This window comes from Labrus mixtus, chromosome 2, assembly GCF_963584025.1.
Source record: "Labrus mixtus chromosome 2, fLabMix1.1, whole genome shotgun sequence".
Taxonomy (NCBI): domain Eukaryota; kingdom Metazoa; phylum Chordata; class Actinopteri; order Labriformes; family Labridae; genus Labrus; species Labrus mixtus.
Window position 1 is genome coordinate 24,008,023 of NC_083613.1, and position 25,789 is coordinate 24,033,811.

A 25,789-nucleotide genomic window follows, 5' to 3' on the forward strand; every position below is an offset into this window, starting at 1 on the left:
AGCAGCCACAATGTGACAACGTATTCGACCGGTATCTTGTTAGAATATAAAATTAAAAGTGCAGAGGTGAAGGTGTAGTGTGATTACACATAAAATGCCAGCTGAGCTTTATGAACATTTTGCAAAGGGCATCTGTTCTGTCCAATAAACAAGTCTGACCAGAAAACATTTGCACTGGCTCCAACATAATATGGAAATGTCTAGGTCATCAAAACAGTCTTCAGTTGGCTGATTGCATATAACCTCACTAGGCTGTTAAACATGCAATAAAAAAACAAAAAAACAATTACTGTTACAAACAGGCAGAAGGAGAAATTGAGACATCAGATCACGTCCGCCTTATCCATGTTTCAATTATTCTGTCATTACTTCCTTGGGTTTTTTGGGAAAACCTGGAGCTGTAGATCAATGCCTCTTAATCCCACTTTGGAAGACGGAGTGGTTTTCCAATTCTATAAGGTGCAACCATGCTGCATTAAAGCCTCAAATGTAAAGTCATTCAGATGAGAAGGATACTATAAATGTGTTCAACTGTTTCAAATTGGTACAGAAACCTATAGTCCACACTGGACTTCTCATGTAAAGGACCAAAAACATTCGAACAATAAAAATGTTTCCTGTGACAAATGCTTATACTGAAAATAAATTCATTGAATATATAAACTTAGAACACTAAAACTAGCCTGATTAACAAACCGATTCTTTGCAATAGCATTACCATCGTTGTATATCTGCAGCAGTAGACGTACTTCAAGGTTTACCTTGTAATAGCTGCATGCACTAAAGTCCATTTAGAGCGAGTTATTCCCTCGATCCCTTCATTATTCACCCCCATGCTCCCCTGCTGTGGCGGTGCCCTTTCTGCAGACGCTTTTCCTAATTCTCTTACTAAAAACTCTAAGTGTAAGCTCAAGGATGTGAAGAGTTATTGCTTCATTTGAGCACTTAAATTTGATATCACAAAAAAAAGATTTTGAATAGTTAAAGGGAAAACACTCTGTTAATCTTTTGTGGAGACATACTCCGATGGATTGGAGGAATTAGCTAATTTGATTATGTGTCAGTCGTCACTTTATGTGTCACCTTTATATGTTTTGTATCAACATTACACTATAGTAATTGGTTAATTATATTTACACCTAAATTTAAATCTCTATGAACTGAAAAGACCACATCAAATTTGAGTTTCTTGTGTTATTTCTCTTGTCGTTGCTTTTTTGGTTAATTCACCTGAAATATACACTGAGGGAGGAAAACCAATATTCACCTTTTGGTATGATATAATGAGCAAAAAAAATTATAATTCTTGATTTGTAATGAGCTGCAGTTTTAGCTCAATGCATTCTGGTTATTGCTGAAAATGTTTATCCCTACTTACTGTACAGTATGGCCGAGGTTTAAACTTAGGCAATTTTCATGATTTGTGACTGCAGTCAAGAAAAAGCAGAATAAAACAATATCCTAAAATCCTTGAGCTTCAAAACGTCTTCAGTGTAAAAGCACCACATTTTTCACATTTGGCTCTTTAGTTAGTTAGTGCCTCTCATCACACACCTCAATACTAAATGCTACCTACACCTGCTGCTGTCCTTAACATGTCGTATTATATGGTGTGTTCAGTGCTCCTAGGAAAGAATGGTAAGAAATGGGGTTATCTGATAACATGTTATCACAGTGCACATGTTAAAGGTGCACTATGTAGATTTGGTAGTGAAATTTGAAAGTTGTAGAAGTTTCAATTCTATGCAATATTTTCTGAACTCAATACAAACACTTTATTCAAAGGACAAAATGGGTCCCTGGAACAGTGTTTGGAGCTTTAAAGCTACCAGGAGAGTAACGGTTTCACTGTTGCGGGCCCCCCACCATAACTTCTCGCGTAGCATTTTATCTTCGAAGTGTTCCAGGGACCACATTTTCCTCTGAGGACAGTTTGTGTATCGAGTTATGAACATATATCACAGAATCTGTACACATCTCCAACTTTCACATTTCTCTACCAAAACTAGATAGTGCACCTTTAATAACAATAATACCTATATTTGAACAGAGGAGGAAATCATTGGTGTGACAATATCCTCTTCTTTTATAAAAGTACGGCAACAACCTAGTGTATATTTTAAAGGCTTAATATGCGACTTTTCATACTTAAATGTAATAGAAATCAAGTATATCCTCTGAAAATAACTCTGTGAGTCATGACTGTCTACAATGAGTGTAACACCCGATTCCCACTCTCTGTGATGCTTTCCCAGTTTTCCGAGTCCTATCTTCAGTTTGTTTACATCGCCTGGACAGCCGGCCGGCTCGTCCCGGCTCATAAAAGTTGTTTAATTGAGGGACTAGAGAAAAGAAGAATAACATACTGTACTCACTGCTTAACTGAATGTCACGTAAGCGTTTCTAGATCACGGTCATTGCGGGTAAATTTACATGCAGTGTGAAGATACGAGCATAATAAAGGTCGCTGGCACTAGCATGCTAACACAACAATGCAGCGCAAGATGTTTTGGTTTTATGCTCAAGGTCGACATCTGCTGGATCAAAAAATCGCATATAAAGCCTTTAACATCACTTCAGCAAGATTTAAAGAAGATAAAACCACCAAAAGCTTTCAGCTTTCTGAGTGCAATTAAAAAATGTCTGCTTAAATCTTAGTTTTGCAATGGATGAGGATCACTCTGGGTTTGTATGAACAAAGGTTAACCTTGTGATGCGTACTGTAGGTATCTCTGAACAAATTGCAGTTCATTTACAACTTTGAAGGACTGATTTCTGCAAACTGGAAAAACAACACGTTTCCTTATCTTTTTAATAATCAGACAAACTATTTTAAAAATTTAGAAAAGAAAGATCTCTTCCATACAAGCATCAGAGCTATTGATGCCCTTTTTCTGAACCCTTCACTTCTTGGTCTAACTTTTTTTCTGACTCTTCACTTTTTAAAATTCCTCAGACAGAAACCTCTTTCATCTCTTGTCGCTGTTGAGTTGCTTAACTGTTAAACTTCCTGCCACAGACGATGGAGATTCACACCAAGAAGTAATCTTCTGCTCGTGCTGTTATTTTAATGGAATTTCACCCATAGTGTATTATATTATCCAAGACTTCGTTATGCAAAATAATGTGTAAAAGTGACCGGGCATTGTGAAGCAGATCAATTGCTGTCAACATGCCAGGATCGTGCCGTGAAGAGAGAAAGCAGCTTTTGGAAAAGATCCAAGAGATTACTGTACTCGAGAGTAAACAAATGTTCATTAATAGAACAATTTAACTCCATATGGTGTCATTGTCTGGGTAAGAGGTCAGTAAGAAATAACCACAGAAATAAAAGTTTTTCCCTCACACAAAGATGCACAAACACAAATTTGAAAGTTCAGAACAGGGGGAGGTGTTTTGTTGCTATTTGAGTTCCTAAAATGCAACATTGCTCTTTCTGACTTTACTGCAGTCAGAACACTAGGATGTCTCTGATTCGTACCGTTTGTTTAGGAAAGATGCTTCAATTTGCTTTGATGAGTTATTTTGTTAGGGGCCGTTTCTATTCAAAACCAGGAAGCATCAGTTTCCTATAAAGGAATCATGGGATCAAAAGTCTTCCTGTCACTGAAAGCCAGCAGGCCAGACTGACAATCTGCTTTTAAAAAAAAAAAAAATGTTTTTATTAAATCTGCCCTCAGTCCAGGGTGTACCCTGCCTCTCGCTCATTGACAGCTGGGATCGCCAGCTTTTTGTCCTTCTGCCTATTGAGCCATGTTTCTATCACATTTATTGTCATTTTCATTGTTTTGGAAAAAGTGTTAGCATTTGATTTGTGCACCTTTAGGCTCTCTCCAAATCATCTTCCTTTCTGATCTTGCTTTTTGTTCTTCTTCTCATCCCTTTCTCTCCTTTCTTCTCCTGTTCTCTGCATCTTTTCCTCTCTCTCTCTCCATCCCTTCCTGTCTCTCTTCTTACTCTCCTCCTCTCTGCAGCCTGTAAGGATCTGGTGACCTCAGGCAGAGACAGAAAGCCCAATGCTTTGGTCCAGGTGGCTGTCGTAGATCCCCACAAGCAGCACCTTGTCACTCAGACCTGCACAGAGATAGTGGAGGTAAGGACACACAAACACACACACATACACATACATACACATACACACACATGACCCATCCTCCCGTGCTTCTCTGTGACCTTTTGATGTTTGTTGTTTTGCTTTGTCTCCGGGTCACTGAGTCCTTGTTGGTGTTCTCTCCATCTCCGTCTGCCATCTTTTTCTCCACATCTGATTCATTGAACTGGAACAGACAATGAGAGTTTGCCTTCTCTTTCATACGACAGTTGAGTCTAGACATTTTAAAGAGTTGAGTATGTATAGTCGGTTTTTGTGGGTTTAATTGTGTGGAAATGTCATTCAATGCAAGTGTTTTTTTGGGCTCTTTGACTTCTTTAAATGATCTCTTTATAACCCCCCAGTGTGACATCAATTTCCTACCACACAAGTGTTTTTTTGGGCAGGAACAGCTGCCCCCCTGTCCCACTGTGGAACACCCCCTTACACACATGTGCAAGCACACACACACTTTTTTTTTTTTCCCCCTCCAAGTTTCCCGACACTCCTCATTTTCCTGCTCATCCAGTGCAGCTGAATTATCATAACTCTCTTTCAAAGACTCCACTTCATCTGCTTTTCCCCTCAGTCCTGTCAGGGGAACAGTCGTGTGTGCGTTTTCGCTGTGTGTATGAGTATGTGAGCAGGAACACAGGATGTGGTAGGGTAGCGTATGCTGGCTCAGCCGGCTCTGCAGATACTCAGAGAGCCACTGGAGTTTTGATTTCAGGGCTGTAATGATCAGGATTTGAGGCTGCGGATATGGACTGCTTTCGGCTCAACAAAAACAGGGTATGTGCACATTTTTGTTATTTATACGAGTCTGTTTTAATAAGGAGGTTTGCAGCAGTATAAGTGGTGTTAGCTAACATAGTCTGAGGATTTCTTCTTGTTTTATTTTTATTTTATTAGTCTGAAGAGTGACATAAAAGTGATCCTTACTTTTGCATTTCCAAGTATATTTAAAACTTCAGGCAGAAATCAGATACAATATTTTAGTGTTTTTCAGGCTTAGAAAAATCAAAGGGTTGAAAAAAAATCAGTGGGACTCTCACAAATCTTTTGAATAGATTGTTAGTGTTTCATAGAGGAACAGAGGTGTCTTGTCATGACAGTGGTTAGCAATAGGATTTCCCACTCATACATTTTCGTCCAACATGCACAGCAGCAGATGGTCATTAACCTCTGTGACCAAAGAAAGACCAGAGCGTGTGAGTATTTATGTGTACGTGTGTACTGGGGGTTAGTGTGTGTAGTATGAACCTGAAGACAGTTGGGCTGCCCCTTGTGTTTCTCCTGTTTGTCACATTCCCTGGATGCCAGCTCTCAGCAGCTGCTGCCGACTTTGCCGGACACTGACTACGGTCTTTGTTGCATTAAAGCTCCAGCATTAGTCCCTCTACTCATGTGATAGGTTTATTATGACGGGATCATGGTATATGATATTAGGGCTTCATTTCGGAATAATGAAGCATGCCATCTGCTACCTATACCATTTCCCATAACGCATCAGACAGTGATTAGGTTTAAAAGAAAATCAAAAAAAGATAATAAAAGTATTTTAATGCTAATCTTTCAAGTTAAAGTTCTGACTGTCCCTGAATGCTTCTTGAATTAGAAACACATAATGTTATTCTGTGATCCAATTGTGTTGTGGGAGTAGCTGGTTAATTATTGCTTTTTTTTTTTTAGCAGCTTGGTTTTATTTTCAGCTTTGTTTTGCACCATTTGTGTAGTTTCTCCTGAAGAAATGTTTTCTGAGAGGATGGGGTGGTACATTAGAGTTCAGAAAGTTTACTTACAACCACTGATCACTGACTGACAAAAAACAACTTAATGGCGATTTCTTCTTAAGAATTTCCTCTTTTTGAAATCAAATTGATATAAGCTCAGCTCTATCAAAAAGGTCTTGTAGATGCTTCAGTCTGTTCACACATACTAAGAGTTTTACCCGGTTGTCAGTGTATTGAAATGAAGGATCGAGCTGCTGTTTTAATTCCTGGCATGATTTAAGGGTCTCATTTGGATGTTTGGCATTTGACAAATCTGGTAACACATTTTGGTGCAAGCCTCGTGTTTATGCCTGTCAGCACTGATCAATAAAGCACATACATTTCTCACCCAAAAATGTCACAGTAAACATTAGCAGCCAGTTTATACTAGAGTCCGATCTATTGATCAGGCCAGCTGATCATAGCGGCCGATATTAGTATATCAAGTATATCGGTATTGGCTAATTCTTTTCTCTGATATGACTAGATATATTCACCCGTCAAAAAGCATTTCATTTGGGTTTCATTGTATTTCACTAGCAGTTCTCTGTCACCAGCAGTGTGCCATATAGATTACAAAAAGCATTATCACTCTCCAGAGTGTCGAGCGGTGATGCGCATACATGCACAGTTCATTTTCCACTTGTTTTTCTTATACTGTAGATATTTTCCTTAAATGTTTAATAACTGCATATGAGTGACAAACACAATAAATGTGTATATCTATATCTATCTCTACCGATGGAAGATAGATCTTAGAAAGATATTGGCTGATTTATTGGTATCAGATTTATTTTTCCCCAGTATAGATATTGGTATCGACCAAAACAATACCATATTGGTCCGGCGCCAGTTCATACTAAGTAGAACTAATTCAGTGAATACTGTAAAAGTGGTACAAAGTTGTGGGCTCTGTTTCTTAAATCTAGTGTCGGTAAAACAGAAAGGACCAGTGACAACTTGAGTAGAAACAAATCTAAAGCCCTGTAAATCTCTTTCAAGTGCTATAGGAAACATTTTAGACAAATTGCATTTGAGGCAGGCGAGACAAAAAAATTGCTATCTTGTAGGAAAATCCCTTTCCTCAAACAGGAGCGATGGGTCCTGGAGTGGTGGTACTCGAGGGGGATTTGACGTCATGCAAAGCCAAAGGGATATAAAACAGCCTTTGATGTCATGCTAGTGAAGCGAAGACCCCTCTGCCTGGAACCAGTCCAAAAAGTGTGTGTGTGTGTGTGTGTGTGTGTGTGAGTGAGTGTTATTATAAGTAGACAAGGGAGGGAGAGTTAGAGAGAGAGAGACTCACTGGAAATCCCGTACTTCCCCCTAACCCAATCATGGCACACACCCTCTAATGTGCTAAATTAGCCGTTTCACTGATGTCTGCAACCCAAATGGACAAAAAGACAAGAACACTACAACTGCCTTCCACAGCGTATGTTGACCACTTGTATGACAGAGTGGCTTATGTCTTTGTGTAAATGGAGACAGGCTTAGCACTTTAGCCCATTTCAGCCCATCAGTAAGAAGATTGAGCTGCTGCTGAGGCTGCCAAGCATGATGGTAAGTCTGAATGAGGCCTATTCAGTGTTCCAGTGAGGGAGGTATGAGGGGTTATATATATGTGTGTGTGTGTGTGTACCTGAACATTCATGGCTCTGTGTATTTTGTCAGCTACAGTAGTGATATACATCCAGATTAGCACTAAGCTCAAAGCACAGCATCGGTAACTCTGTGTGTGTGTACCCACTGTGCTGTGTTTGGGCTGTGTTTTTAAGGATGTTTGTGCAGACAAACCACAAAGCTGCATGGCTGGGCGGCAAAACGGCACCAGGCATCAGGACTGGTATTACCCTGTCTGCAGAGGCTGAAACAAGAAGCTGCAGACTTGTTTAGTTTCCCTTCTGTCAGCCAGTGGAAGATTTCTGCAGGATCAGTGGGGTTAGTGGTCCGGCGAGGAGATAGGTCTATGTGTTCCTGCAGTGTGTGTGTGTGTGCAGCTGAACACATAATTCTGTCTTTGTGTGTGTTTAGTACACTACGTTATTTGGGTACTTCACGCTTTGCCTCCAAATCCTCCGACATCTCTCTGTTGGACCCTCTCTTGTTGGTGTATTAAAACACCTGAGCTGCGTAATTTACCATTTGTGTTGTCTATGAATCACAAACTAAAGGAATCTTCAGGCCTTTTTAAGGCAAAAATCTGCATTTCTACTGTTGTGTTAATGAAGTGACTGCACACTTTCTCTAAATCAGACTGATGTAAGTAGAGTAATAGAGGCTGTGGTATCCATGTATACGTTTTGATCTAACCTTAATATGAGATTTAAACTATGTTACTTTAAAGTAATTTGTGACATTAAGATGTTCAGACAATATTTCCGTCAGTGTCCATTTTTAGTACTAATCCCTTCATCCGATGAATTTATATTTGACTAAAACACTTCTAAAGAAACCAAATGATGCTGATGTAACACAAGTTCACCAGAGTTTAAGTTAATAAGTATTCATACATATTTATTTGGTTTTAAGTTGTCCCCCTCCAAAAAAGAAAAAAAAAAACAAATGCCATAAAAACACAGCCACAGTTTTTAACACCAGCGTGATTATTTCCCTTGTGATTATGTGCAGGGTCAGCCATATTTATAGATTTTAAATGAAATGTTACCACTGTTTTTATTGTGGATATCATTCATACTTACCAGCCTCAGTGTCATAACTTGTGGTTTTTTTTTTAGCTCAAGTATGTGACCATACATTTATACATGTCTGCCACTCTGTCTGTGTCAGTCTCATTACAGCTCCCCAGCCTCTCTTCACAGCGTCTCAGGGGGCTGCATTTTAAAGACGCCCATCAGAGGCGTGCAGAGGAAGAGGAAGTCCCCACTGTAAACACAAAATACTTTGAAATTGTTCAAAAAGCCGAAACCAATTGACCTAACAATCCTTGACCCTTCTCAGAAAAGTCCCTTTGGCTCTTTGTACGATACATTTGTTTTTGTGTGAGAATGTATTGCATTTTAACAACGGTAAATTAGAATGTCCAGAGTTTGTAAGAGTATATTTGGTGGGCATTTTGGCCATACCATATTGGTTCTATTTAAATGAAAAGGATGATGATCTGAGTAAGCTCTACTACTACTACTACTTACACTCTTAACAGATCATTTCAAATATTAAGTATCAGAGGTTACTTACTTGTTTAACGATTTTTTAACAACTTTTTAACGCTTGTTAAGATTATTGGAACAAATGATGTAACCTCAGTCAGTAGAGCAGGCGCACCATATACAGAGGCTACAGTCCTTGACATATTGTTCCACAGGTCCGACTCCTGGCCTCGGGCCTTTCATGCATGTCATCTGTATCTCTGTCATTCCCATTTCCTGGCTCTTTTCAGCTATCCTATCTGTACAGGCACAGCACAATTAAACACAATTAAAGAAAAGTCTCTTTTGCAAAGCATTTTTGAAACTGGAGAACAACTTCAGATACTGGCAGAGAAATGTGGCCTCATTTCTTGAGGCACTGATGCCTGTTGGAAAGAGGATTCCTCCTGAACAGTGAAACAACTGACAGTCAGGTCCTCACTCAAATGATGTTAGAGAGGGTTTTAAATCTACAGAAAACACCAGATACACATGCGTCAAGGTAGGACATTATTGTTGGTCTAATGAAAGCAAAATCTGTGCAGGCCATGGCAGAAACTAGCCCTGCAGTTCAGGAGGTGCAGAAGTGATGACTGGGCTTAGTGATTACAGGAAAGTTGTGAGTGAATATTAGCAAACGCTATGCAGCCCTCTGGTGTGTTTAAAGACCCAGCACTGGCTGCTTGGAGCAATGGATTAATACTTTTGCCGCTGTGCCAACCTACCTGTCACCAATTGTTGCTCCTGGCCTGTAGTCTAAGCTAGGAGACTGTAGTTACGCCAGAGCTGCAGGTAGACCCACCAGGGAGAGCTCTATCTACTCCTTTTTTTTGTGCCCAGGAGACGCAGCATGGGAGGAGAGAGGAAGAGGAAGAAAACGCCAAGAGGAGGAGGAGGACAGGCTGAGCCCAGCTGTTGGCTCATTTACCAAAGTCCCCCTCTCCCTCCTTTTCTCCCTTTTGGCTTCAACGCTTTTTTTAAGGAACACGTGTGTTGCAGTAGAAACATGCACAAGGGTACACACACACACACACACACCACACACGCAGAGTATTTCAACCTGTTTCTGTGCTGTCCCTCTGTCTGACAGGCGAACAAAGACCCGCTGTTTCTGACGGGGGTGACCTTCCCTTCAGAGTATCCTGCCAGCCCGGAGACACTAGTCAAGCTGACTGTGTATGATGCAAAGGACAAGAGCCAGGAATCTGTGAGTAAACAGTTGCTGTGTTTCCCTGTCTATGTGTATGTCTCCATGTGGTTTGTGAGCGAGAAAGTTAATGATGAGATTGTGTTCAAAGCCTGTTGTGAAGCAGTTGTCTTTGAAGTATTGGCTTTGCAGCAGTGAGCTTTAAACTTTACAGGGGAAGAACATGAAAAGCTAAGAGAAATATGCAGCAGCATCTCATTATGTTTAAATGTATCCTACAGATTCGGAGGTGCAAAGAGTTGAACGCTTGGCTGTCAGTAAACAAGGCACTGTCCTCGTTGTCACTTATTTTAAGTTATTCTCAGAACAAGACCTTTGCTTTGAGTCTTGTAAGAATAGGGTGTTTAACCTTTCAGCATCTGAGCATAGCAGCTGTTCTCAGGCGATGATCTCCTGGGAAAACCAGTCGTCACATCAGTGGGAATGTAAAAAAAAGAGCCAGGCACAGAATCCTGAATGGGCCGTGCCCTCTGATTCAGACATCTTAAACAGGACTCTATAACATGCTCCTCAGCAAGGGTGTGAGCATGATCTCAATCAAGAAACCCACTCATCCAATGCTGCCAAAATCTTAATCTGGCATAACTTGCAATTAAACAATCATGAACTTTACGATGAGCGAGGACTCCATTATAGCAGTGGGGAGTAGGTGCAAATGATTATCTAGTGGCTCAAAGCCAGCAGTAGCACAAGCATTGTTGCTTTTTCATTTTGTCTGGCGTAAGTATTTTTTTATGCACTTACAGTAAGACTCTGTGTCTAATGCTGGGCTTCATGATTTAGTTAAACATCACTTCAATATGTAAACTTATTTTACTGTTAAACCTGAATAATAACATGCACAAGTTTCTGCACCTACTGCAGACAATATTCCCCTCAGAGAAGTGGGCCTGTACTTGTGTCCCCTGGTAACAAAAGGAAAAGCAGATTTTAGGCTAATAGAAAGTCCACCTGCTGATAACACATTCATCCAACTTGTAATTTATTTATCTAACACAGCGCTGTGCCAGGATAGACTGGATTGCCAAAAATGTGATCTGAAAACACTCTCCAAAGTTTGCTGCTTGTTTGCATTTAATCAACAAACTAAAGGACTAAGGGTTAAAATTTGTAAAAATTTCTTGTGATCTTATGATTTGTAAGCCACCTATCTTTGTAGTGTGAGAGCAATGCACGCAGGAAAAACTGATCTCCGACCTCTGTTTCTTTTCAAACGTAAAAAAAAAACATGGCAAAAATGCGAAAGACAAATTCCCTACATGAGTCTGTTTTTACTTAAATGTGAGTTGCATCATGTAGCACACCAGTTGGTTTTTAAATAGTGGTATAAACTCGTGTGTCTGCTCTGTAGTTATTTACCTCTGTGAATTCAGCCTTGCAACATAATCCCAGATGAAATTAGCTTGGAATGGGAACACAATGGTTTATTCTGAGGTGTGTTTTGAATATTCATGTTGAACAACACCCATGTGAGCCAAACGCTGTGTAAACTCTGTTCATTGCCCGCCCCCCATCCTGGGAGTATTTCTTGTGTCCTGTATGGAGATGCCACTAGAGGTTTTACTGAACACTAAACACACTGAACAAGAAGCCCAGCAGCAAATACAAAGATGTTTCCCTCAGAACTGGTGAAATATTCACCACTAAATTCAACATATTGAGGATGACTTTATTATAAGAGGCAGGTAGCTGCTCCCTAGTGGCATTCGTATGCACACTGGGTAATATCTTATTTTATAAGTTACTTTAGAATTTAGAATTTTAAATGTCGTCCATCCTGTCCCTCACTGTCTGGCTCTCTCTGAGTGATATTTCTCAGTAGCTCCTGTCAGTCTGTCAGGGCCGTCACTGATAGACAACCACAGCATTTCACTCTAGCCCGGCTTTTAGAGCTTAAGGCTGAACCAACAGCCAAACAGGACAGGTGCTGTCGAGCCTTCTTCACTCATTGCCACCCATAGCTGTCAAAGAAGAAGTTTTCAAACGAGCTGCATCACAACTTTCTGTGACCGTTAAAAAAAAAAAAGAAAAAAAAAAAAACTCTGCACATAATTCCCTCTCTGTTTCTCCAGGTAGACATCATGCAGTGACTGTTCAATTCTTGAGAATCATATTTTCTTTTGTTGTTTTTCTCAGGCACCAGTTCTAACACGCTGTGGTTGGCTATTAGATTGCCGTCTCTGCTCGGCCGGGCACAGTGCTCTTGTCTGGCTCTCATTAGAGACTCCTCAAGTGACACATGCATAACCCAGAACATGAGCTGGCACAATGCGTCAGCCCCAATCTGTTTAAAAGAGTCAGATTGGGAATCACTCAACCAGGCCTCAGTCATTTAATATTGCCTTTTATTTGAGAGAGATAGAGAGAGAGAGAGGCTGCATTGAAGCAAATTGACTTTGTTTGCGTGTGAGCTGTCAAAACTTTTACATATCACTCTTGGCTCCAGCAGCAGATGTTGTGCCACGAGCTGATTCGCTGCAATGGAAAGCAGACAGCACACATGGTAACCACTGAATATGTATTAAAAAATTTAACAAATTGGCCGTTTTGTCTGATACACCACAGTGACAATTTAGCATAAGAGTTCTGGAGTGGAAATAAGATGGGAGGAAATTTTAACATGAGGGGGAGGGAACTGATGGAGCGAGGTTTATAGATGACTGCTTTAACATTCGTGGAGAATTTCATAGGCGGATGACTTCCCTCCGCCTTGGGCATCCCATTTAGATATTCCAAGATGACACTGGCTGCTTGGTCATGAATATTTGAGAACACGCACAGGGGCTGAGAGGACGATAAGTGAGGGAGTGGAGGTGTGAGAAGGAGTACGACAGGGTAAGATATCTCTCAGGTGTAAGTGATCCCACCCTCAAGCCCTGCTTGTCAAAGGATGACAGGCTAGCCTTACTTTGTCACTCATGTCTTACCTGCGACTGCACTTTGAATGATTCCCAGGGGCAGTTAATACCCTTTCAGCTTGCATTGTCATCACTGAATAAAGAAGAATTACCTCTGGCTAAAAAGAGATCTCTTCACGGAAAGCAACTCTATCAAAGGCTCAGCCAAATTTGTGATCATTATGACTTCAACAAAGATTCTCTTAGAAGTGTAAATCATTTTTTCATGAACATTGTTCTAGACCGTACTTGTTATGTTATTAAGAGAGACCAAAAAATCTATTCAGAAATTAGCAAACATTTGGCAAGAAAAAACGTCCTGTTGACAGGCAGAAACCTTGAGCAGAACCTGAGTGAACTGAACCTGAGTGAACTGAACCTGAGTGAACAACCAGCTGTTGCAACGGGAGAGGTGGGATCGAAGGAGAGAGCGAAAGAGAAAGAGACGGATAGAGAGATAATCAAAAAGACAAAAAGGGGGATAGAGGTGCATGGAGACGGACAGACAGACATACAGATTCACAGACAGTCGGACTTTAAGGCAGACAGAGACAGTCACATAAGGGGACAGAGACACGTACACAGAGGGAGAAAAATAGATGGACAAACGTTGAGACAAAACTGCAGACAGATAAACATCCCGGCAACCAATCTGACTGACAGAGGGACACAAATACAGACAGACAGACAGACCCAAAGGGAGACAGATAGACGGACAGAGATGTACACCCAGCAACAAAAATTACTTCAGACAATAGTAGCAATGCAAATAAAATAGTAGTTAACCATGACTAATGAAACAGTAAGTATTACTCATAATAATATTAGTAGCAGTTGGAGGTTCCTGGCAGTAGGCAGTCTGCAACAAGGATCAACAGGAACCTGGGAGACTTCAGCACTAAAACTCCCAGGAAGGTATAAAGTGAGTAGCATGCAATAATGGGACATGAATGCATACAGATGGAGAGAGAGAGAAGAAGAGAGAGGAGGAGGAGGAGGAGGAGGAGGAGGAGGAGCAGATGATGATGGAGCCAGAAAAACAGTTAAAGGCTCCTGGATAAAGTCTGAGTAGCCAGTCATTATGTTCAAAATTCATCAGGAATCGGAGCAAGGCTCATAAAAGTGATAAATAGAGAATCTTTACTTAAAAGCATACCAAGGAGGCAAATTAGGTTATGAATGGGTGCTGGATGCATCAGATTTGTGCTCACTTACCTCAATGAAGAGGGCTGAAGACACCCCACTAATGACAGACCTGTGGTTTGTTGTCAGTGCAAACCTATTACTGAGTGTTCTTGTGGTATAAAGGGAGAGGAAAGCTGCCTCTGGAAGAGCTCTTCCCTCTAATCACAGCCTCATTTATCCTGCCTTTGCTTTCTGCAATCTGGGATGAACGCGTAACGCAGTTTTCCGTTTGCATTCCTATTACTGGCCATGGTTCGGAATTTAGATTGCTTTCCGTGCTGTGCCCGTGTACTGTGACAAACAAAAGACCTCATCTGAGGAAGCACAGAAATGGCACATGTCCGGCCATTTCCATAAAGCTGCAATAAAATGTATTCAATCAAATAAAACACAAGCAGAGGGGTTTTTACTGTGCGACTGTAATGGCCATTTTATCCTCTTGCTGCCACAAGCAACCTGATGAACACACACAAATACACACGTTCACAAATACACACATGATCTGCACTACAAGGAGAGAGCAAGGCATCTTTGATTCAGGGGGCAATGGAGAACGACGTGATCAAAATTCCATCTCAAACCGCAGACTTCTTTGCCACAAACACAGCGAAAAAAAAGAAAATTGGATAGGGGTTTGCACAGAGGAGTACCTAGAGTAGGTAGTATGAGGTATTGTGTGACTTTATTCAGTGGCTCCCCCAATTTTTAACTCTTACCTGTTGAAAACTAGTCTTTGAGAAATGGAAATCATTAATGTTGTCTCACTGGAATCAGGAAGAGGAGGACACCGCGTCACTCCAGGTGTTAGAACCCATTGGAGCATTTATTATGAGTAAATAATAATACAAAGAGATCCAAAGCAAGAAACCAAAGGGGCCGTTAAAGCCCTGTACTAAGAATAACCATCACATACATGCAGTGTATAAGGGAGACTATGTCTTCACCAAACTGTCTGTTAGCCTGCAAATATCATTGTGAATGTTGCACTAGCTCAGTTAACATTTCATTAAACTTCCACTTATAAAATGATCAATTCATTTTAATGTTAAAAAGAAAACTAAATAGACTATTTCAATGGTTTTCCGCATTAAACTGTATACAGTTTGTGTAGGTGTCAATTCTACCATACAATGGTGCATTTTGTGCTGGTCGCAGAATCTCTCATTCTGCTGTCTACCTGATTTAAGAAGTGTTTGACTGGCAGATATTAGCCACATCTCAGGAGGCAGTGTGAGCAGCCACTGTTCCACGGTGAATTGTCGCTCCAATTATGAACTGCTGAAGTATGGAGAATCCCAGCCCCAGTTAATCCTGCCCTGTCAATAATCATGATGTGTAAAAGGCGGTGACTTGACATATTTCTGGCATAGCCACTTGCTTTTAGCTGGATGAGTGTCAATGTGGTGGGAATTTTCTGTAAGTGCACAAGTTTACTGCCAGAAAAAGCTTGGGGGGGGGGGGGGGGGGGGCTGGAAGCATGGGCATTGAAAAAGAGGAAACCGTGAGAGAGAGAGCTGGAGGACCCACACACACACACACACACACACACTTACTCACACACACTTTGACAAGAAGCAATCTCAGAGATATCCAAGAAAGGTCTTGGTAGTGATTGGGTGGACAGCTGAGCAGTGATAACCTACGTGAGTAACAGTCCTCAGATAAGGACTGTCTCTTGTCTGAAGGCCACTTTACCTCTCTCACCATCATTGTGCCAATGTCAGCCAATGTCACAAGTGCTGAAAAGTACTGCTGTTCAAGTCGGCAATACTAAAATTTGTCAAACTAGCGACAGCTCTCTGTTCCTCGCTCGCTGCCAGACTTGCCAGGCCAAAAGTGTGAGAGATTTTAACGATGCTGCTACCATAGCTCTGAGCAGCATGAAACCATTCTCCTCTATTTTAAGATTAGATCTACTACTCAAATGGATGCATGCCATGCCAATGGAGGCATACTTTCTTGTCCAATTAGAATAATGTCAACTCAAAATGTCAGAACAGTCGATACATAACAGTTTTTTTTTCCCTATTAATTAAGGTCTGTTATTGTGTTGTTTCCTGGAAAAATACAGATTTATTCAGAACCTCTTTAAGGATTATTTCATTGCCTTTTTTAATCTCTGTTTACGGATTCTACACAAATTGAATAATTTTTTGTTGTGTTGTGGTTTCTGTTCAGGGCTGTCCAATCTTTGGTTTATGCACAAAAACACTGCAATTCATTAATGTCAGTAAGCTAACGACCGGCATGTAGTCCGATCGGACACAGGTGCTGACAGGCAGTGCACAGAGGCATTTCTTTTTTTTATTTAGATATATTGTCATCATCCTCAGCAACATCAACAGCTTCTTGTGAGACTTCTGATCACTATCAACAACATCCTAAATACCATCACTGTCATAATTTTCATCAGCATCAAAAGCATCATCGTCATCATTATCAGTCCCGTCATTTCCTTAAGTGATTACCTACAGTTAAACTGAGACTCCCCACAAACAGATGAACAGGCGCTCCTCCGTGGAATGTAATGAACCCAGAAGGGACAGCAGTAATTTTGCAGACATTTCACAGAGGAATGGAGTGCATTTGGCTTCGCCTCTGATCAGAGCACACGATCGCTTCTCCAGTTGCTAATTGGGCTATAAACAATGCAGTGCGCTTTGAGAGGAGGTCTTGGTTGGATGTTGTTTATCGTTGACTGCTGGCTACACCGGATTGCTTGGAAAGTTCTCTGTCACCCCCAGAGTCTATATTGTTGTCGGACATTGTGAAGTATTTTTGAACATGCATTGATTTTAACCACCTTACGTACAGCGTGTGTACTTAAGTGTCTGTTAGTAATTATTTTTTTCACAATCAGTGACTCTCTCACACTACAGGCTAGCCGAGTATGGCCACAGTAAATGGCAAATGGACTCCACTTAAAGTCCACTTAAATAGTGCTTTTCTATCTTAACGGACAAAGTGCTTTCCAATTTGCTTCTTATTCACCCATTCACAGACAGTCAGCAGGAGCGACCCCAGCTTCACTTGTCCTCCTGAAGAGCTGGAATCAGCTGGCTTACAAGCTCTGCCACGTTAGCCACAGCCAGTTATGAACATCTAAACTAATGGACACTAAGAATCTCAATCAGTGCATTTGGGTGTTTCAGGGTCTTCATCCTGCTCTGCTCTGTGATTACACCAGCAGCTTTTGACTAACAATACAGGGGAAACAATCTATCGTATGCCATACTGTGATGGTAAAGGGGTGTATAATAATTCTAGAATAAGTGGGTCAAAGATAGATTCATGTTTAAGGATGTTAGCGTGTGCGAAATGAATTCTCCTGAAAAATTCAGTGAAAAGTCTGTGACTGTCTGCAGAGGTGTGACTCTACCAGTCACAACAGAGAGGAGTGAGCTGCATAAATGATGACAGCTTTGACGTTTGTCAATCAAGACATTGACAAGCGAGCGCATGGAGCGGGAACAATCATAACAGTGGGAACTTGAGGGGTGGCTACTGGCATCGCTGCGTGTGGGGGCGTATGGAGGGGTGATTGTGTATGAGAAAATACAGCCACAGAATGATGTGTAGTAACACCCTAACTTTCTATGCTGCAACCTCAGTGGTTATGATATGATATACTGTGCACAGAAGTTCCACTTTTGCCATTCTCCCATTCGGCCCCCATTCCAGCCGGCCTTAAATTATGCTCATTTATGTGCATTTAATTTCACATTCCAGCCAGGCAGGCAACAAAGAGTGAATTTGATGGATTGCACTATTACGCTTCTGTGAACCTCCAGTTGCCTCTCTAAATCCTCTCGTTGCCTCTCTTTTATCCGCCCTGTACCCATCAGGCATTGCAGAGTGTCTTTGGAAACACTTGTTCATAAATTCACATTGATTTCAACTTATTTCTCTAATTTGAAATGTCTGTGCTTTGACAGCCGTGCTTATTATTCACTTGATTACTGAGCCTCTGATTTTGTTTTTTAACATTTCTCCTATAAACTGTCACTGGTGGCCCCAGCATTTCATGCCCCATTAAGAGCTAAAGTGATACAATAACATCAGGCTAGAAAGGATAGAGCACAATTTATTTTGCATTGTATAATAATTGAAAATGCTTTTACTTTGGCTGCAATAAAACGCCTCTCGATGGGAAATTTGCTTTAAGTGCTAGGGCCACACCACAACAACAATAAATGACTTGTTATGGATTAGTAGGCAATAGTGACATGGAAAATGAATGGATAATATGCTGATATTAGAGGAGTAAAGTTTGGCTTGTATGTGAATGTAGCCTGCAAATCAAGCTCATCATTAAAGCAACCATGGCAGCTTTTAATATTATAGCGCCTGAAAATATACTTCATGGCAAAACTCCAAAACCTGAATGGGGTTTGCCTTTTAGAAGTCTGACACATTTGGCAGGTCATAATAAATTATAGTGGTTCTTTAACATGAAATTACGCACAGACAAGGCACGATTGCATTCAAAGCTTTAAAAGAACAGCTCTGCCTGCCTTTTCTTATTAAAACCGAAATCCTGTGAAGTTGAGCACACTTGTAAAACGTGTTGGAGCCAGACAGATGACAATTGAGGGAGATTAATGGTCCCTGACCCCAGAGAATAGAAAGTTTGAACAGTCTAGTGCTATTTTTTTTTTTGACAACTGAGCGCTCAGTCAGCCATGTCAGGTTAACACTACACATGTCTCACATGGCATCTGAAAGACCCCATGGACGGGCTGTTAACAGCATTACATATCAGGCTGAGGGAATAAAACATTCCTGTCTCTATTCAAAGCCTCTCCTGCAGTAATGATACCACTTTCATTGGATGACAGTACTTCAAACTCCTGTTTACTGTAGGAAAGCAGCAGATAATGACTCTTTTTTCCCACATTCGCCCCCCCCCTCCCCCCTCTGTGTTGACATACACTTCAATAAAGTGACTCGTGCCAATGAATTTATACTGTTGTTGGAAATTAAGTGCACTCTAGGTTTTTTGTTGTGAGGCAGTATGCAGTCATTTGTGAAAATAGTTGTTGGAATAGTGCACGCTCATTAAAGGCAACCAACTAAATCTAAGCAGTGAAGCTAATTACTTATAAAAACTGCTGAGCAGATGTCTGCCCCTGCTGCCATGAGGAGACGCCCTTCTTTTCCAGGGCAAAACCACACCGTAACACAAGAAGAGTTCACAGTTTATTTCTAAAAGAAGTATGACAGGAAAGCTTTATTAGTGACGATGAGATCAGTGCCAATAAATCATTGGTTTTTCATTAGTATTTACAGTGGTTCATATTGTGACGATGAAGAAATCACAATGCATTAAAAAATTATTACACCATCATGTACGATCACTCTGTGTTCTTTATACATGCACACGACATAGAATAAAACAACATGAATTGTAGTTTTTATATGTACACATAAATGCATAGTTGAACATCAAAACACTGTCGGTAGACATATTTTTAGGCAACAAAATATAAAAAGCTTGCAGAAAATTTGGAGTGACACAAACGAACAAAAAATACATTCTTTTTTTGGAAATATTTCTTTCCATTGTTGAGCAGCTTCTTTGCTTAGCTAAGCATTATATTTGAAATCAATCAGCACAGGGGGAACTTAAGCGTCTACTCAAAACTGCAGTTCCATAAGTGGCCACTTTGTGCTGTCTCCAAACAGGTCAACCACTACGGAAGCCCATGTCAAAATGTCCAACTTTGCAGAATTACTGTTATTGATTATTATTTTAAAAACCCGGTACAAAAGAAGGATTTGGGTCCTTATGGGTCATGAAAATTGTACAGGGTCAATTTTCACATTACTAACCCCCTAAATAATGGTAAATCTTAATTAAGGGGTTGGGGGGGGGGGGGGGGGGGGGGGCTGCTTTTGGTGACAGGTTTGACTGTTTCCTGTCTGCTTGCTGTCCCCTTAACTAATAGATGTTGCTTAACTTGACCCTCTGGGTGTCCAAACTCAAATCTAAAGATGGGAACAATTGGCTCTAAAGAACCAAAACTGTATATTCAAAAATACCCAATTACCAAACATGAGTAGTCAAAATGGTATTCCAAAAACCCTTAAAGGTGACATTAAGATGGCTTCACCCTCCTCTTATTGTAGTCTTTGCTTCATATTCATATTTGCTGTTCAGACTAGAGAGTGGCATCAATTTTATCATGTCACCCTCAGTGTGAAAGGGTAACAAGTGATTAGAATTGCTAATGTGGATAAAATTGGCACTCTCCGTAAGAGTCAGCTACGCATCGGGGCATTTTAACTTAAAAGGAACAGAAAAACAAAAACTACTTTCGCTGAGATTTCCTCAAGGCGGTTGTTCTGACAAGCCTACGGACATGTGCAATACACCTTCAGGACTATGTCTCGCCACCACACACCATTACAGTGAATGTAACTCACACTGTGTTCTGTCATCATGCAGCAGGTAACCACTTGATGCTGAAGTGCACCTTTCCACAAAACCTCCTTTTTTTTTTTTTTGTTGTAACCTCTCTGAAACCTCCTCCCGCTATAATCCCACTCCAATCTCTTCAAGGTGGGGTTTTGTCCGGATCAATTCCATAATGCATTATTCATTTTAAGAATTTAATCAAATATCTCCTCCACCAATCAGCCCAACCCCATACTTCCCCGACCCCCCTCTCCTCTCTACCCATCATATCACTGATTGTTAGTGTCACCTGCAATAGCAGATTATCAGCCAAATGAATTACTGGGTCACAGGTGAATTAGACGCCTGGCTGACTGTAATCTTTTTTTCTTCTCCGGAAAAGTAGCTTAGTGTAAGTTAGTTTTTTTTCTCTCTCTTTTTTTTTTTTTTTTCGAGAGAGAGCGCGGAAAAGTGCTTGAGAAAATCCCCTTTCTGCCTGGCTTCCTGCGGGTTTCTGCAGTGTAATGGTTTCCTTTGAGAGGCACTGGTGGAAAGTGCTGATGCTTGTTGGCTTGTGTATATATGTGTGTGTAAGTGTAAGTGTGTAAAGGCAGCTATTTTCCATGGCTAACTGAGCCACTGATGAGCTTGCCAGCCAGACCAGGCCCCGCTACAGTGTGTGTTTTTGTGTTTCTGCACATGTGTAAGCCTTTGGGAAAGCAGCATTCATAGCCGTGTGAGTATGTGTGCCAGAACACTGTACAGCCGTGCTGGGTTTGTGCAAATAAAACCCCACAGTTGGTCAATTGAGATATATTTAAAACAGAGTTTGATGACAGTAATTCATAACTTCCCCCCTCCTGTGTGTGTAAACATTAAATATATCACTGCCGGAATAGCCGTTTTCCTTCATACAGTAGTTTGTTGATTATAATAATGTCACGTAGCTTTTCTCCTCCTCTCTCACCCAGGAGGACTCAGAAGCAAATGAGTGTGGGGCAGAAGGGGTTGCTGTCGCTGCTTTGTTGTTTTGTTCTGTTAGTGCAGATGCAATAATATGATAATTAGAAAACAGCCGACATTGCTTCCCCTTTGCACACCAAAAGAGGGAGGGACTCCTTTTAAACATCTCAAAGAGGCCTTTTTTTTCCCCTCCCCAGGAAATACAATTTTATTTGTTTTTTTTCGTATCTCTTTTTTTTTTGAAGAATCTTATGCGCTATTCATGAGTGTACACAACAACAACAAAAAATTGTGAATCTAACCATCTGCTACCTCCTAGCCACCAAGGACAAATTCTACTTTCACAGAAGCAGTATATTTAGTTCAAAAGGCTCTTTTGTTGATGTTGTTCCACATCAACTGGCAAATATGTCATTTAGGCAACTAATATGTCTGCATTGTTGGAAAGAACAAAAATAGCCAGCGGCTGTTACGCTTCTCTCACTCCTTCCTGCGTCTCGTTGTTCTGAAAGTCAAGGTGGTTTGAGCTTACTGAGACCGAAGCCTCTGTATGGATTCGGCTTTAACTTATCCAACTGAAAAAAGAGACAAGAGCTTTTTTCTGAAACTCCCACATCATAAGATCCAGCGTCCTGACAGAGCTTTCTAAGGTACAGTTTGCAGCTCACCTCTTGCACCATGAGCTACACATACACGGAGACCCTTGACACTGGGTCCTGTGGCTTTTCAGTGTGGGGTTGCCATATGTATCACTGTGCAATGGATGTCAACGTCAGTGAAAGTAACACATTTGAAGATGCACAGAGATCAAGTCAGACTATTTTCTTCTCTGTAGTATTTATCTAAAGTGAAAGTAATAACTGGGACTACATCACTAGCAGCCTTTGGAGAAAAGGCGCTGGAATAAATGTCCACCTACGCAGAGGTTCGACACCGTCCCTCTACTCTAACTTGTGAAAGTATTGTTGAAAAGCCACACAATTAGGATGTAAATGTCTTACAAAAAAACGCTCCCAGGTGTGTAGCCTCGGCAGTGCTTTGTATGTCCCACATGGCTGCAGTGCTCAGCAGATTCAGCCGTACAGTAAAAGTCATTGAGGAGCAGACTCTCTCCGAGATATTACGGGGCATCAATCCCTGTCTGTCTGCCTGTCTCGGCTGTTAACCACCTCTGGGCTGCACCATTGATCTCCGTAATTGTCTCCCACTCTTCAAAGGGAGCTGAGAGTTGGTTTGATCCGAGCTGTTTACTTTCACAGCCCCTATAGCCCCACTCTTTGAAGAGGAGTGCTATCAACCACTTCAGGCATGAGCTAGCATATTAGAGTACTATTACCGTGCATGTGTTTGTGTGTGTGTGTGTGTGTGTGTGTGTGTGTGTGTGTGTGTGTGTGTGTGGAAGAGAGAGACAGAAAAAGTAAGCAAGGTAGGGGAAGAGACCCAGCATAGCCTGTAGCCTCACAGGCCTGGGGGTTAGCTAGCAGCTTTCTAATGTTGCATAAGAGCATGGCACATTCCCTGTTTTCTCTTCCCTGATATGTATAAAGACGTTACAACACAGAGCAGTGTTGTACCACTGCTGTGCACAAAGCTGTAGTTTGTCTGACGAATGTTTTCCTGCTGCCAACCACTAACAACTTCGCCACAAGCAAGATAGCTGAGATGATTTGACAAACAGGATGTAACACTTTGCAACATGCTCGCGGATGATGAATTGATAAAGTGCATCCTCCGCTCACACTGTGTGCTACTTCGTGCCATTGCAGAATATGTGGGCCTGAACTTTAGCCATAGAGTCACAGAAGGGGAAGTTGCTAACCACAGCCCCTCCATCAGCTACTCGTTGTAGTTGAATGGCCATCGACTAAAGCCTTACATCAAGTTTAACCAATTGTCGACAGTTCGTCCCAAGGTAAGGATATTGATTGAACCGCATAAATAAATATTTTGGGGGCATCATAAAATGGAATGATTCACGGGGCTGAATGTAAAGATTCAAAGTCACATTTTGCTGCAGTATAGAATAATAATAAACAATAACAATAAACCTATAATGCATTTTATAGCACAAACACAAGACACGCTGCCTGCTAACAAGAATGCTAAAAGTAAATGATGATGATAATATTATAATAATTAGATATCATCATCATCATCATTACTATCATCTCAATCATCATCATGATAATAAGTTCATAAGTTAATTGACATGTGACCATGTGCAACTCAAAAAAGGTAATTGCGTTACATTGTTTGATACCAAACTTGCCAGAACAACCTCAGTGTTTAACATTTTCCATTTTCTTATTAGGTGCTCTGAACCTTAATTTGGAGATTGCTGAGTGGTTTAATTAAGGTTATTCAATAACCTTAAGAGAGGCGAATACATGCTAATAAGCTAGCTAAGAAACTAATAGGGAACAGGCTTGAGACATTATGTTAAGGTTGCATTAGCAGTCGCTCGATTCATTCAGTCCAGCAAACATAACACATAGTTGTTAACTGTTTACTCGGCCTGAGAGTCTTAGGGGGATAATAAGGGGCAAGTCTTGCTTGATAGCAGCATGCAGTACAAAGCACATTTTAACTGTATGATCATATGGATCTTTTTTGTTTTGCTGACAGAAACTTAAAAAGGGGTCGATTTAAAAAAAAAAAAAAAAAATGCAACTCTCTCAAAACAGCCGTGACTTTGCTGTGCTGTAATTTCGATACAGCACTCGAGTCAATAGAAGGAATCTGAATGGGCCAGCTCAGTCTTTGGACCTGCAACCAAGTCATGTTTACAGACTGTGAGTGAAGGAGCCTTGATTTTTATCACCTCCTCTGCAGTGAGGTTAGCCGTTAAAGTTTATGGACCAAATAAGAGAGTGTAGGGGGAAGGCACAGTGTGCCTCCAGTGAACCAAGGGCAGGCTGCATGTGCCAAAACTTTGGTTTTCTTTTTCCTCCTACCTGCAGCTTTGTCTGCAAGATGGATAGACATAGACTCAGGTATCTGATTTCCCATTTACTCAAGCACATCCTTATCATTTTAGCAGCCTTCTGTAGTACTTGGAGAGTTCTCTCAGACAAACTGTGGTTGTCTGATAGTTGGCCAGACCCAAGAAAGATGCAGCCAAAATGTGGCTGAATAAACACAAGCAGCGATAGAGGGAGTGAGATTTTTAAAAACTAACAGACTGGAAGGGACGGCTTCTTGTTTGGGGGCATGCATTGACAAGCTGAAGAATGTATGAGAGCAGGTATTAACACTAAGCCTGTGGCACAGTTTTTTCCGACTCTCATCTTCCTTTGTGACAGACTCGCAGATACTGAGGAACCTTAAACTGTTTTTTTTTTCTGGGAAAGAGGGATATTAGCTTGTCTACTGCTCTGCAACGTTAATCATACGTGGCTCTATAGATTTCCCTGTACTTACTGTGCTGCAGGAGGAGGAATCATTAAAGGAGTTTCCTTCATCTCGCAGCAGTCAGCTTCCTGTGAGTATCTTCCTCTTAGGCTGAAAAAGTCCAGCTTCTTTTGAGAGTTTATGAAGTCTTTGAATGTAGTGTAAAAATGTGACGTTTTAGACACAGAGAGTGTGTCACTTTGAACTATTCTAAGAAGCAGGAGTATCACATTGGAGAAGATGTATTTTCACCTTCTACTACCAGTCATTGCCACCAGTAGTAGCACACTGACAGAGAGCTACATGCATGTTGTCTTTTTATCTCCTCTAGTTCAAGGCATTTGTATGATTTTGTCGATGTGTCTGTACTAGCACACATGAATTGTGACTTTATCTGATTGAAAAGCACATTTCACAGCCTCAGAGGACAAAATACCCAGTTTTGGCAAACTGCAGATACACAATGGTAAAAAATAGCACAGTAGAGAGACTGTGAAATTCATGCAGGGGAAAAATCTCCCGGCACCCAAAAAATACATAGAGTTGATATTCAGTCAGTGCAACACCATCAAAGACGGCACATTGGGCTTGGATAATGATTGCGTTTGTTTGTTATTGTAGTCCGTATTCCATCACAGCAAGCCATTTTCCTCAAACAGCTGGCTAATTAAAGCAAAAGCATCAACTATTGACAAAACAGCACCGCTGTAGCTCTGATTTCAGCATCACACAGATATTA

The 25,789-nt window shown here is 40.9% G+C and overlaps 1 protein-coding gene across 5 annotated transcripts in view; it reads left to right on the forward strand.

The window, feature by feature from the left end:
* Window positions 1-25,789, forward strand: part of inpp4b (inositol polyphosphate-4-phosphatase type II B) — a 136,814-nt gene that overhangs the window by 16,018 nt on the left and 95,007 nt on the right. For 2 of the 5 annotated variants that reach the window (XM_061057476.1, XM_061057483.1), the window contains exons 3-4: window positions 3,975-4,093; window positions 10,102-10,218. In XM_061057476.1, the coding sequence (XP_060913459.1) occupies window positions 3,975-4,093; window positions 10,102-10,218 (236 nt within the window). Of the gene's footprint in view, window positions 1-3,974; window positions 4,094-4,647; window positions 4,883-7,311; window positions 7,426-10,101; window positions 10,219-24,969; window positions 25,142-25,789 lie in introns of those variants that run through there. The other 3 variants (XM_061057491.1, XM_061057499.1, XM_061057516.1) reach the window with 3 other exon arrangements.